The sequence below is a fragment of the Elephantulus edwardii genome, unplaced genomic scaffold (assembly GCF_000299155.1).
Source record: "Elephantulus edwardii isolate Elephantulus edwardi_28Jun2011 unplaced genomic scaffold, EleEdw1.0 scaffold00231, whole genome shotgun sequence".
Classification (NCBI taxonomy): Eukaryota; Metazoa; Chordata; class Mammalia; order Macroscelidea; family Macroscelididae; genus Elephantulus; species Elephantulus edwardii.
The window spans coordinates 2,913,990-2,928,750 of record NW_006399981.1 but is presented as its reverse complement, the minus strand read 5'-3'; the positions used below and the strand labels follow the sequence as shown (position 1 = coordinate 2,928,750).

Here is a 14,761-nt window from a genome sequence, read left to right as displayed (position 1 = left end):
CTCAAACATTGCAACAAGAAAACAGCTTCTTGGTCTAGGTATAGAATTCATATAAGCATAAATAAGTGTTCTAGAATTTCCATTATTCTCAACGTTAGCCTCAATTTGTTATGCTCCACAAAGTCAAATGCCTTTGCATTGTCAATATAAAACATGAATAGACATTTTTCTAATATTCTCTACTTTTAGTCAGGACCCATCTGTCATCAACAATAATACCCCTTGCATCAAGCCATCTTCTAAATCCAGCTTGAACTTCTGGAAGTTCCCTGTAAACATACTGTTCTCTACATTTTTGGGTGCTCTTCAGGAATATTTTGATTGCATGTGACTTTAGTGATATTATTCTAGAATTTTCACATTGTGTTGGGTTACCTTACTTAGGAATGGAAACAAATATAGATCTCTCCCAGTTAGTTATGGTGGAAAAATTGCAGATGAGCTCCGAGTTTAACAAAGACTAGGAAGCAAGGCTTCAAAAACCCTAAGAACAATAGAGGAACGCAGCCAGCCACAGTAGTATGGATAGAGTCCATATGGAAAGTCACTAAAAAAAATAAAGAGAGAGCTACAAACAATTATTAAAAATTGGGACATGGAATATAAGAATGAAATATATGAATGTAGGAAAATTGGAAGTTGTCACAAATTAAATAGAATACATGAAGATCATCATTGAGATGGACTGGCATGGGCCACTGTTGGGGAATGTTGGGGAGGAAAGGAGGACCTCTGGCCAGGACAGATCGCCTAAGCTCCGGCTAAGTGCAAGCCTCCCAACGGCCTTTAATACGGGGTAGACAAAGCTCTCCTGTGTTTGGCCATACTGACTTGAGAAAGCTCACCACCTGGGAAGATGGCTACCGCATCTGTTGAGCTGGGAGTGGTCAGCACAAGGCTGAGGTTCTCCTATCCAATCCACATGTCCCAAGTCTGTAAGCCCACCCTATCCTGTCTTCCTGTTTACTTGCTTGTATATAAGTGTGCTGCAGCCACCAATAAAGTTGAGGTGAATCAACTCTCTGACTGGCTCCCAGAGTGGTGTGTCTCTGTCGTGCTTACGCCCATCAGGGTATTGCTGTTCGTTGCCAGTGAACCAACAGCGACAAGCCACTATGAATCAGACAATCTTATGACTGACTATGCTGGGAATGAAAAACTGAGTAAAAATGGTGGACTATTCATAGTTAAAAAGACAGTTCCAAGAACAATCCTAAAGTACAATGTTGTGAGTAATAGGATACTACTAATATACATATAAGAAGTACTTGTTAATGCTACTATTATTCAAGTATATAAATCAACAATGAAAGCCAAGGAGGAAGAAGCTAAGGATTTCAACCAAAATATGCAATTTAAAATTGACCAAACATGCAAGATGTATTAGAAATTACTGGTGACTGGAATGATACTAAATCTGACCTTGTCAATTTCTTCCTTTTCACGCTCTCACTCATTCACTTAATTATTGTAACATTCAGTCCCTTACATTGGATATGCTCTGAGAACCTCTTCACATTCAAACCTTAGTGTTCTCCTCATCTAGAAGCTAAGTTGTCAATATAATAAAGACAATATGAAGACCACTTGAGACCCTTACAGAGGAGAAAGAGAATCTGTGAAAAGCAAATTTGGGATTTTTATTCTAGATGACACAGGTAGATGTGGTAAACAGTAGAAAAAAGAATTTTCCTTGCTCTGAATGGTAAAAAAAAAACACAAAAGAACTATGGACTCTTAAAATTTATCTTTTGTGAACATTTTCATTAGTTTTTAATTCTCTCTTTTGTTCTATGTATATCCCCATCATTCCCTTTCTCTTACGTAGTTTTAAAAAATAATGTGATTTACAAAAACTGCATGGCCAGTATGTAGAGGTCTGGTGGCATTTAAGGAGTTCTGCTACTAACCTAAATGCCACACCTCTCTGGCACACAAATAAATCCACCATCTGTTGCACAGGAACCATTCAATTGATAGCCTTGAAACCCAACAGAGGATCAGCTGTGAGTTGGTTCCAACTGATAACAATAAGAAAGAGAAATGCATATTAACTATAAGAAACTATTGCCATCGAGTTGAGCATGATGCATAGCGAACCTACAAACAAAAGCCAAGAAGCATTTCTAGTAGTATCTCCAGTATTATTAACTGCCTCTGAAAAGCCACCGGACGGTCAACTATGGGTTGGTTCCAAGTCAAAAGAACAGAACAACAAGAACAAGAGATGATGGTAGATTAGTATAGAAGCTATTGTTGTTGTTGATGATTACTGTCGAGTCGAGCCGAGCATGACTCATAGTAACTCTATGAACAAAAGACCTACTGCCTTTCTATAACTATCATCATTTCTCCAAGTTCATAGTTTCTACAGGCATGTGGTTTAGGAAGTGGATGCCACTCCTGCTTCCAAAACCATCTTAAACTGGGAGCTCTACCAAACATTGTCCACCTTGGGCAATTGTTATGACATTTGACACCCAAATGGCACAAAGTTCAGCATCACAGCAAACCCTAATTACCTCAGTAAAGCAAATTAACATAAGAGTGATGTACAACTTAGAAAAATGTTCCTCCAAAATATAACAACCCTAGTCTCATGAACAATCTTTATTTTGCAGATGACACAACCCTGCTTGCTGAAACTGAAGAGGACCTGAAGCACTTGCTGCAGAAGGTCAAAGACTGCAGCATTCAATGTGGATTGAAGCTCAACATCAAGAAAACAAAGATTCTCACCACTGGTTCGATTGACAGCATCATGAGAGATGGTGAAGAGATTGAGATTGTTGACAGCTTCAGTTTGCTTGGCTCTACAATCAACACTCTTGGTACTAGCAGCCAGGAAATTAAAAGACTAATTTCATTGGGAAAGTCTACTGTCAGAGACCTCTCCAAGGTACTGAGGAACAACGATGTTGGTCTGGAGACTAAGGTTCACCCGATATAGGTCATGGTCTTTGCCATTACTTACTATCCATCAGAGAACATATGGACAATGACTAGGGTTGACAGAAGAAGAGTTGATGCTTTTGAGCTTTCATGCTGGAGAAGAGGACTGAATATACCAGGGACTGCTAGGAGAACAAACAAGTTTGTCCTGGAGAGAGTAGAGCCAGATTGTTCCTTGGAGTCAAGGATTCTGAAGCTTAGTCTGACATACTTTGGACATGCTGCAAGGAGGGACCAGTCCTTGGAGAGGGACGTTATGCTTGGGAAGGTGGAAGGACAGCTCAGGATAGGAAGACCCTCTATGAGATGGATTGATTCAGTGTCTTGGGTAATGGGGGTAGGTGTGTCGGAGACAGTGAGATTGGCACAGGATAGAGCAGGGCTTAGGGCTGTTGTACATCAGGTTGTTTTGAATCGCAAGCAACTCGCCAGCATATAACAACAACAACAACAATAAGATTGATCTCACAGATTGGATTGTGTGTCCCCAAATGCATGTATGCAATGAAATAATGTAGGAACTGTGTAATAATACCTTGTGATCTGATAAATGAAATAATTGTAAAAGGATTATGTATAGAACACAGTATCTTTTACTCACATCACAGCCCTAACCCAATGTAAGGGAATTTTCCCTAGAGTGTGGTCTATGTTTTATTTCATTGGAGGTAAAAGAGAAAGAAAGGAAGCCTAGAGTGAGGAATGCAGTACTACCTGACAAGAATTACCAAGAGTGGAATGCAGTCTTTTGGGCCTGAGCTCCTCCTTGAGGGAACTGTTGACTTCTGGAAAGACCAGGACATGTGGAGTTTACCAAGGAATGATAGGCCTGCAGATGATAAAAGAAATAAGAACTCTTCTCCAAAACTGAGAGAGTGAGCAGGCCTTCCCATAAAGCCTCCACTTTTAATTTGCACTTTAAAATTTCCCTTTGTTAAAGCTGTCTGCTTATATCACTGTTAGGCAGGACTAGAAAATTAATAGTGTCTTGTAGTTGATATGCCTCGTTTTTAGAGTGAGCAAAGCCTCCAGGAGGGCCTTATATTTAAAAGTTGGGCCTGAGAAACTGTATTTTAATCCCCTGTTTCTATATTTTTGAGGAACATTCTTCTAAGTCATACAACACTGGTCAGTTTGCTGTGATGAGGTAATCTGGGTTTGCTGTGACACTAGATCTTGTGCCATTTGGGTCTCAAATGCCACAATGAAACAACTGTGCCCTAGCGTGCCAAACACAATAGCTACCAATCATGGGCAGTGTTTGGTGGGGCTCTCAGATTGATTCAAGTTCAGAAGCTGCAGTGGCATCCACTTCCTAAACCACATGCCTCTGGAAACTATGGAACATAGAGAAATGATGTTAGTTGTAGAACAGGGTTTGAGGTCTTTTGTTCATGGGGTCACTGTGAGTCGTATTCAACTTGACAACATTTAGTTACTGCTAAGTGAGACCATTGTTACTGTTATGTACCATCGAGTTTGCGACTCATAGCAGCCCTATGTACAATAACCCTAAACTCTGCTTTATCTCTTTCCAATCTTATTGTCTCTGGCACACCTATCCCCATTACTCCAATGACAAAATCAATCCATCTCATCAAGGGTCTTCCTCTCCTGCGGTGTCCCTCCACCCTCCCAAACATGATGTCCCTCTCCAAGGACTGATCCCACTTTGCAACATGTCCAAAGTATGTCAGACAGAGCTTCAGAATCCTTGCCTCCAAGGAGCAGCCTGATTTCACCCTCTCCAGGCCAAACCTGTTCATTCTCTTAGCAATCCATGGTATATTCAGTACTCTTCTCCAGCACCACAGCTCAAAGGCATCAATTTTGCAATCACTTGTTAGGCATCAGAGAGTTGGACAATGACTAGGGAGGACAGAAGGAGAATTGACGCCTTTGAGCTGTGGTGCTGGAGAAGAGTATTGAATGTACCATGGACTGCCAAGGAAACAAATAGATTCATCTAGGAGAGGGTTAAATCAGGCTACTCCTTGGAGGCAAGGATTCTGGGGCTTCGTCTGACATACTTCGGATATGTTGTAAGGAGAGACAGGTCCTTGGAGAGGGACATCATGCTTGGGAGGGTGGAGGGACAGCGCAGGAGGGGAAGGCCTTCTATGAGGTGGATTGATTCAGTGACTGGGGTAATCGGGATGGGTGTGTCAGAGGCAATGTGATTGGCACAGGATAGAGCTGGGTTTAGGGCTGTTGAACATAGAGTCGCTATGAGTCACAAACGAGTCGATGGCACATAACAACAACAACAAAAATCTGTATATGCTTATTTTACTGAAGTCTATAAAATAAAATTTTTTACATTAAATTTTAATATGTACCAAAATTCATTATTTTAGCAATTTATTATCTTCTACATAATGTAAATAATTTTCTATTATCTACTTTATGTTGTTATTGTTGTTACCATCAAGTTGGATCTGACCATCACAGGAGGAGAATGCCCCTCCTTCGCCAGCGGAGCATCTGGTTAATTCAAGCAATGCTTTTGGAATTGCAACGCAGCTTCTTGCCAAAACGCCACCAGAGCGCCCTTATTCTTTAGAATTATAATGCATAACAGGTTAAAAACGACTTAACCTTCTTTTGACTGCTAACTCATAATCTTCACTAAAGATATATCCTCTGTACAATGTCAAATAATGGTTTAGACAAGTATTGATCCAGGATTGCACAGGTTATAATGATAATGAAGAAAAAGGACAGGTCAAATAATTTTAAATCAATTAATAAAAAAAATAAAAATCTGTTTTCACAGATTAATTTCTACAATGCTATCACACACACACACACACACACACACACACACACACACACTTGCATAACAACATTATACTTTAAAACCATTAATTATACTGTACCGCTTCAGAGCAAGAGTAGCCTCTCCTCCATGACTTGAATCATTACCAGCATCATGAACTGCCTCATAGTGTTTGAAAAGTTCATCAGCAGAGCCCAGAGATTTCATACACTGGGGGCATATAAAACCCTATGGAAAGAAGTAGAGAAATACATCACAATGGTATTTTATACTGAAAAATAGTAAGTTGCATATTATGAAACAAAGTCAAAATGCCATTTCACACCAGTAGTGCACTGAGCAAATCTGAATTATGATGTTAAATTAAATTCTGATATCGTACACAGTAACAACAAAGAAAACAATCATTTTTGGGTTGAATAGAGTACAAAATTCTAATCTGAGAACTGAGTTGGATAGTTTTGCTTCCTGTCCTCCCTTTTCTCTAACTACTCCTATCAGTGTAGTAATGTCTTCTCCAATCCACTACCAACAAAATCAAGAAGATTAAACATTTCAAACAATGATGAAGCAAAGATGTGAAACTTCATCTCACGTACTACTTCAAGAATGCTTTCACGAGGGACAATTTTTGGAAAAGGACATCATGCTGGAAAGGTGGAAGGTCAGACTGACACAGCGCATACAGAGATCATGAAGATGGCACAGGACAGGGCAAGGTTGCAACCTGTTGTTCATAAGGTCGTAATGACCTAAACTATGATGCTGAAGGTCAAAGGACCTGCAAGCAAGCTTGAGAAGCTATCCTGACTGAGAAATCCTGTTGCTAACCTAAAGTGTTACCTATTAGCTTCTTAAGTAAACTCCATAACCATGACTATGGTTTTATGAAATCTGCGTGGTTACTGAAACAGATTTTGGAGCCAGCAGCAGTATGACTGGTGTTGAAATTAGAAGGAGGTGCAGGAGGGTAGAGACTCTGTTTAACCTAATGGAATTTTTTTTCATATTGTGGATGCTGCTGATGGGGACTGCTACTCTTTATGAGGTTAACAGAGGTTGAATACAGCCACCCTCAAGCCATCCCACTCTTTTCAAGGGGGGGAGGAGAGGGTAATCTCCTCCTGTGTGATTTTCAACCCAGAAAGCTAGTGGAGGGTCAGCTATAAGCTGTTCCAACGCAACAATAAGCTTGAGCTCTGGTAGTCTAATGCTAAGAAACAGCACTGCAATACCAAAAGCACACGGTTTGAATCCAACAGCTACTCCACTGGAAAGAGATAGACAATCTTCTCCCATATGATTAACTGACTCTAAAAACAAGCTGGAGGGTCAGCTGTAAACTGGATCTGACTCCACGGCACGTAACAACCACTATATTTATTGGTATAGGCAGTGAGCCCTGTATACAGGGTATAATATGCTGGGCAACTCTCAGAGAGGTCAGCAGTTCAAATTCACCAACTAAAGTCAAAAGATGGATTGTCTCTTCCTGTAAAGATTTAAACTCTTGAAATGCAATGGAGGGTTATCATTAGCTGCAATTAACTGGAAGGCAGTGGGTTTAGTTAGCTCATTAGCACTTTAAAGACTTCCTTAAGAGCAGATTTTCCCACTGCAATATGTCCTTTGATTTCATTACTGCTGCTACCATGGGTGTTGACTGCAGAGCCAAATAGAAGGAAACTTTTGACAACTTCAATCTCCTCTCCATCATGATGTTGCCTATAGGTCTCGGTACATGAATTTTTGTTTTCTTGATGTTGAAGTGTAATTCATGCTGAAAGCTGTAATCTTTGATCTTGTCCAGGTAGTGTTTCAAGTCTTCACTTTCTGCAAGCAAAACTGTGTCACCTTCATCACAGGTTGTTGATGAGACTTTCTCCCATCTCCATGCCATACTTTTTTTCACACAATCCAACTTTTTAAATTATTTGCTCAGCATACAGATTGAACAGGTATAGAGAAAGGACACAATCCTGATGCATTCCTTCCTTAATATCTTTTCACAACTAGACTGATGGTGGGTCATTAATGTTTGATGCATCAAACTTATTCTTGAGATAGTCACCACAGAAACAATAGATCTTAAACTTGTCTTATCCTGTACCATTCTCACAATGTGCTATGCATTGGGTCATTCTTACAGTCTCTGTGTCAATTCATCTTGTTGGAGATCTTCCTCTCTTTCTCTGACCCTCCAACAGCCCCTGCATCATGTCTTTTCCCCAAGGACTAGCCTCTCCTGACAACATACCCAAAGCATGTGACACAAGTTTCACCATCCTTGTCACTAAGGAATACCTTGGTTGTACTTCTTCCAAGACAGATTTGGTTGTTCTTTTTTAATTTAATTTTATTTTCTTTTATACTGGTTTACATACAAAGTTCCTATACATTGTTTTTCACACCAGACCTGTCCCCTTTCCTTTACCAATCCCTCCCTCCACTCCTCAAATTGTGCAACCCTATGTTTAAGGCCCCTGCCCTACCTTGGATCCTTGTACACACTCTACAATAATGTTCCTATACAGTATTTGTCTTTATGACACTGAGTTAGTTCACTCAGCATAATGATCTCCAGTCTCTCCCATGTTAGGTAGTAATTTACAAATCATTTCTCCTGTGTGCTGCATAGTATTCCATTGTTTGAATGTACCATACTGTCTCAATTCATTCCATTGTGGTTGGGCATTTGGACTGTTTCCATATTCTTGCTATGGTTAATAATGCTGCTATTAACACTAGTGCACAGGTCTCTGTACCTCCATTCTCATTTTCTCAGGATATATTCCAAGCAGTGGGGTATCTGGGTTATATGGAATCTCTATGTTCAGCGCTTTGAGGAAATGCCAAACTGCCTTCCAGACTGGTATCGTTTTATAGTCCCACCAACAAAGTATAAGAGTTCCTATCTCACCACATCCTCTACAACATTTATCACTTGATGCTCTGCTAAACTTTGCCACTGCTACTCAGGTAAAATGGTATCTCACTGCAGTTTTGATTTGCATCTCTCTTTCGACAGTGATTTGGAGCATTTCTTCACGTGTCTGTTGGCCTTCCAAATGTCCTCCTCTGTGAAAAGTCTTTCCATATCTTTGCCAATTTTATAATTGGATTATCAGTCTTTTTCTTCTAGAGGCCCTGCAGGATTCTATAAACTTTTGTTATGAGACTCTTGTCTGAGATGGTATTGCCAAATGTTTGTTCCCAGTCAGTTGTTGTTGTTGTTGTTAGATGCCATCGAGTCATTTGCGACACATAGCGACCCTATGTACAAGAGCCCTACACGCCGTTCTATCCTGTGCCAACCTCGCTGTCTCAAACACATTCATTCCCACCACTCCACTCACAGAATCGATCCATCTCATCAAGGGTCTTCCTCTCCTGCGCTGTCCCTCCACTCTCCCAAACATGATGTCCCTCTCCAAGGACTAGCCCTCCTTGCAACATGCCTTAAAGTATGTCAGATGAAGCTTCAGAATCCTTGACTCCAAGGAGCACTCCAGTATATCCAACACTCTTCTCCAGCACCACAACTCAAAGGCATCAATTCTCTTTTTTTTTTTATTTAATTTTTTTAAATTTATTTATTTTATGTGTGTACCGTCAAATTGGATCTGACTGGTACAGGAGACGATTGTTCCTCCTTCTTCAGCAGAGCATCTGGTGGACTTGAACTGTGCACCTCTGGGATTGCAGTGCAGTTTCCTGCCACTAGGCCACCAGAGCTCGCCATCAATTCTCTTTCTATCATCCCAGTCAGCAGATTTTCTTTTTACCCTGTTGGAAAACGTTTTTGATGAGCACAGAGATTTAATCTTTAGAAGGTCCCATTCATCAATTTTATCCTCTTCAGATGTGTATTTCTGGCTGTATTTGGCATTTCCTTTACACTGTAGACTAGACCTTCTAAGCTTGGTCCCAGTTTGTCTCTTATGAGCTTTAAGGTTTTGGGCTTTATCTCAAAGTCTCTGATCCACCTTGAGTTGATTTTTTTTATATGGTGTGAGATATGGATACTGTTTAAGTTTTCTGTAGGTGGAAGTCCAGTTTTGCCAGCACCATTTGTTCAGGAGGTTATCATTTCCCCATTTGATAGGTTTATTTCCTTGTCAAATATCAGTTTTATAGATAGATGGGTCCATAGATGGGTCTATTTCTGGTTCTCAATTCTGTTCCATTGGTCTATGTGCCTGTCATTGTACCAATACCATGATGTTTTAATTCAAAGGAATCAACTCTTCTTCTGTCATCTTTATTCACCATCCAACCTTCAAATAAGTAGAAAGTAATTTAAAAGATCATGGCTTGAATCAGGTGCACTTTAGTTTTTAAACTGACATCCTTGCTTTTTTTAGCACGCTGGATAGCACATTCTTAGAAATGCAGTTAGGTGTTGATTTATTGACTGCTGCTACCATGGATATTGATTGGGGACCCAAGCAAAATGAAATCATTGACAACTTCAGTCTTTCCTCCATGTATCATGACATTGTTTATTTATTAGTGAGGATTTTTTATTTCTTGATGTTAATGATGTTTCTTAATGTTAATATAGATTATAATCCATATTGAAAGCTGTAATCTTTGATCCTCTACTACAGTAAGTGTTTTAAGTTCTCCTCACTTTCAGCAATCAAGATTGTGTCATCTGCTTAACACTAGTTATTGATGAGTCTTTCTCTAATCCTAATGCCACATTCTTCTTCATGCAGTCCCCCTACTTAAATTATCTCTTCATCATACAGACTGAACAGGAATGGAGAAAGGATATAATCCTGACGCATTTTCCTCATTTTAAACCATGGCCGTGTTTCCGTTCTCTGTTAAGACAACAGCTTTTTGGTCTATGTGTAAGTTTCATATGTTGTTGTTGATGGTCTTTGAGTCAAGCATGACTAATAATGACCCTATGAACAAAATGCCTAAAGCCCCTTTACAACTAGAGACATTTATTAAAGTTCAGAGAGTTTCTGAAGGCATGTTGTTTAGGAAGTAAATGAGCACAATTAACTGTTTCAAGACTGCCATTCTTCTCGATGTTAGCCATAACATATTATTATCTATACAGTCAAATGCCTTTGCATAGTCAATAAAACACAAGTAAGCACCTTTCTGGCGTTCTCTGCAGTCAGCCAAGACCCATACAACATGAACAATGACATCCCTTGTGCTAGAGTCTCTTCTGAAAACAGCCTGAATTTCTGGAACTCTGTCAATGTACTATACTAGGTGGTTTTGGAGGTGTTTTGGTTTGGTTTTTTTAAAAATAATCTTCAGCAAGATTTTACTTGCATGTGATACTAGCGATATTGTTCAATAATTCCCATATTCCTTTGTATCTTTTTGGGGAATAGAAACAAACATGGATCTCTTCCAGTCAGTTGGTCAGGTAGCTGACTTCTAAATTTCTTCACATAGACTACTAAGTACATCAAGAGCTACAGCTGTTTGTTGAAGCATGTGAATTGATATAACATCAATTTCTGGGGCCTCATTTTTGACCAATATCTTTAGGACAGCTTCCACTTCTTCCTTCATTACCACTGAACCTTGATCATATGTTACTTCCTGATATGGTTCAGTGTTGAACAATTCTTTTTAGCAGACACTAAAATGCAAAAATGGGCAGGAAACTTTGCATTTGTTTCCCACGTTAACAACAACAAAAAAGTTAAAAATAATATTTTTTTTAATTCTTCAAGTCTATTTGAAATCATTTCTCAAATACATTGCTGTTATAAATTCATCTTTTACTTGACAGACTATTTTTTTGTAGTAAATGCCCTATTATTTAAAACTCTCAAGTATTTTTTTCCTGAGTTATGCTCACATTAAATTAACTATCTGCTTCTTAATATGCTGACAATATCAACAGCCATCATAGAAACTTCCAAGGGTAAAGATAAAATCTTTTTCATCTCTTTGACTTACAAAAATGCCTAGCACATAAGTATTTCATAAATAAGTTAAACAAATGCATGTTTGGGTGATAATTCTCTTCTATACCTATTTGATTCATAGAAAGAAGTATAAGACTTTTCCCCAGATCTTTCATAGTAGGAGATTTACAGAATAGGAGATTTCTGACTTCATAAAATCAGTATGGAGTTAAAAGTAGTTCAGTTTGTCTTTTGTAGAATATCATAGTGATTACTGAAGGAAAAAAAAAGAGATTTCAAGATCAACTGAGACTTTTTCCAGCCTAAAAATAGGAAACACTCCTGACCATTAACTCCGACTCCAGCTCCACAGTGCTGATCATCATTATTTGAGTGAATCATTTATACTGAGGAAAGTGTCCTTCTGCCACCTTATTAAAACATAAAAGCAAAGCAAATCCATCCACAGCCACTGGGTCAATTATGACTCAAAGTGACCTTCTATTGAGTTTCTGAGGATAGAAATCTTTACTGGACGAGACAACCCATCTTTCTCCTATGGATCAGCTGATAGATTTAAATCACCAGTCTCTGGTTATTAGGCAAACATGCAACATACTAAGCCACCAGAATTCCACATCCTCAGGAAATTGGAAGTCAAAAGAAAGAGTGGAACATCAGAAAGCTCAGGTGCTGGTGTTATGTATTTTCCCAAGCTAAAAAACAATAAGTTGCAGGTAAAACACATTTATTTTTCTTTCTTGTTTTGTTTGGTTTGTGAAATTGTTTTATTTTACACTGGTTTGCTTACAAACTATGTACGCATTGTTTCACACTATTTTTCATTCATACTGTATTTCATAAAATCATTCTTATGCATTATGTTTTATAGAGTCAATCACTATTAGACCTTGCCCATCATTACTCAATCTTTTTAGGTTCCCCACTGGATTCTTCCCATTTCCTTCACTTCCTCCCTCCATCCACCAAACTATGCAACTCTTTAGTTTCACCTTTACTCATCCTCACCCCTCTGTTCCCCTCTCTTCCTTCATAAAACACATTTTTATTCCCAAACTCACTGCCATCTAGATGGAACCAACTCATAGCTGACCGTCCACTGGGTTTCCAAGATCATAAATCCAATAGCAGGAGAGTAGTCACCTTTCTCTCACAAACTGCTGGTGAAGTCAAACCTCCAGAGAGGCTCGGCTTTTGGCTGAGCTGTACAACTCCCCACACACTACCCCACCACAGTTCCCCATTTTAACCTAAAGCATTTTAATACAATCACAAATAAAACATTAGCTAAAGAATAACTATATACCTTATAAATTGTTCAAATAAAATATCAACAGATTTCAAAGTTCATGATAAAATTTATGCACAAATATTAACTTTTATATTTATTTACAAAATCACAAAAAGACAGCTGCAAACAGTAAGAAAAACCAAGCCACTTCCCAAGAGCCTTCTTTCATTACTGAGCCTTTTTTAAAGCATGCATAATTTAAGCGATCCATATTCCCTTGCAGCTTAAAATGTTGAGCAACACCACCAAAGCAAGAAAAACAAAGATATTTTGAGCAACCCATAACCAAGCTATTGAAACAAATTACACAGGACCCACAGTAACACTGGAGTCATTAAGGAGTTCCTGTCCTCTTGTTTCATTTTCAGCATGCACTTTCTGGTAATGCTCCGACAAATCAATAGCAGTTATACATCTTTTCATACATAATGGGCAGATGAAACCCTGTGAAATAACAACTTTTAGGAGGGTATACACGCAAAAAAATTTTACCAAACAAAATATAAAGACAGAAGACCATGAAAACAAACAAACACAACAAAAAAATAATTAGTACACTTCATTTTTAGTATACTTAAGGAAAATTTTCAAAAAGTATCTATAAAAAAATCAAATACAGAAATTGTTATTGTTAGCTGTCATCAGAAGATTCCACCGTACGTTGATCCCAAACAAGGAAAGTGTCATTTGATTCATGAGGCTTGCAAGCTGTGACCTGTTAGAAGCAGAATACCCAGCCTAACTCTGGATGGAATCAAATTGCCAACCTTTCACCTAGTAGTCAAGCCTTTCACCTTTTGCACCATTCACAGACTAGAATTATTATTTCTTTCTATACTGAAAATTCCCATTTCTTCAATTTTTTAAAAAATAGTACCCAGTTGCTTTGGTTAGAACACAGCTATTCTAGGCAAGCTCTGGTAACCTAATGGCAAGAAGCTGCACTGTAATCCCAGAGGTGAGTGGTTCAAATCCACCAGATTCTCTGCTGGAGACGGAGGGACAATCTTCTCCTATACCACTCAGATCTGATTTGACGGTACACACACACAAAAATAATAAAAGTAAAATTTTAAAAAAATGCTATTCTTTCTGTTCATGATGTTACTTATCTGAGAACCATTATTAGCAACTTATCTTTTATTTTAGATGAAGAAGCACTAAAGAATGCAACAAATAATTTAATGCAATATAATGCTTCCAATAAAGAATTCTCACAATGTGTGGTCTTAACTGTATTCCCACTAGCCTGAGATCTCATTCTTACATACACCCATGACTCTCAGTAGATGCCCCTTCTAATTTTCCAAGTACATTATATAATTTTAAAATAATCTCTCAAATTCTTATAACTGACTAGCTACCTTTAAATAAATGTGACTTGTTATACTTATCTATTATTTAGGGTCTTACGAGATAGAACAAGATAAGGACAACAGAATGAGGAAACTAAAGACATACGGAAGAAAGCAAACAAGTAAGTGTTAAAAATAGTAGGTTATAGGGTTATAAGGTAGGTTATAAAGGTTATACCAAAAATACATATGAATTTCAATCATAATCACAATGCTATCTATAACCTTCAGGAAATCACTTTACTCCAGTTAAGTATAAATTTTCCCATTTACAAAAGGAAGCTGATAATAGTAATTATTCATCTAAAGTTATTATTGTGTACATAAAATGCTTACTATTGTGCCTGAGACAGGGTTAAGTGTTCAACAAATATTAACTGTCATTGGTTGTTATATTTAAAAGAAAAAGAATAAAAAATATTGATAAACTAGAAGAAAAGATAAGATTTCTAAAACTGCATGATTAAGCAATGCA

The 14,761-nt window shown here is 38.2% G+C and overlaps 1 protein-coding gene across 1 annotated transcript in view; it reads right to left on the bottom strand.

Moving 5' to 3' along the window:
* Positions 1-14,761, bottom strand: part of EEA1 (early endosome antigen 1) — a 165,507-nt gene that overhangs the window by 105,891 nt on the left and 44,855 nt on the right. Inside the window, exon 3 of the mRNA XM_006898486.1 lies at positions 5,832-5,959. Coding sequence (XP_006898548.1) covers positions 5,832-5,959 — 128 coding nt within the window. The remainder of the gene's footprint in view (positions 1-5,831; positions 5,960-14,761) is intronic.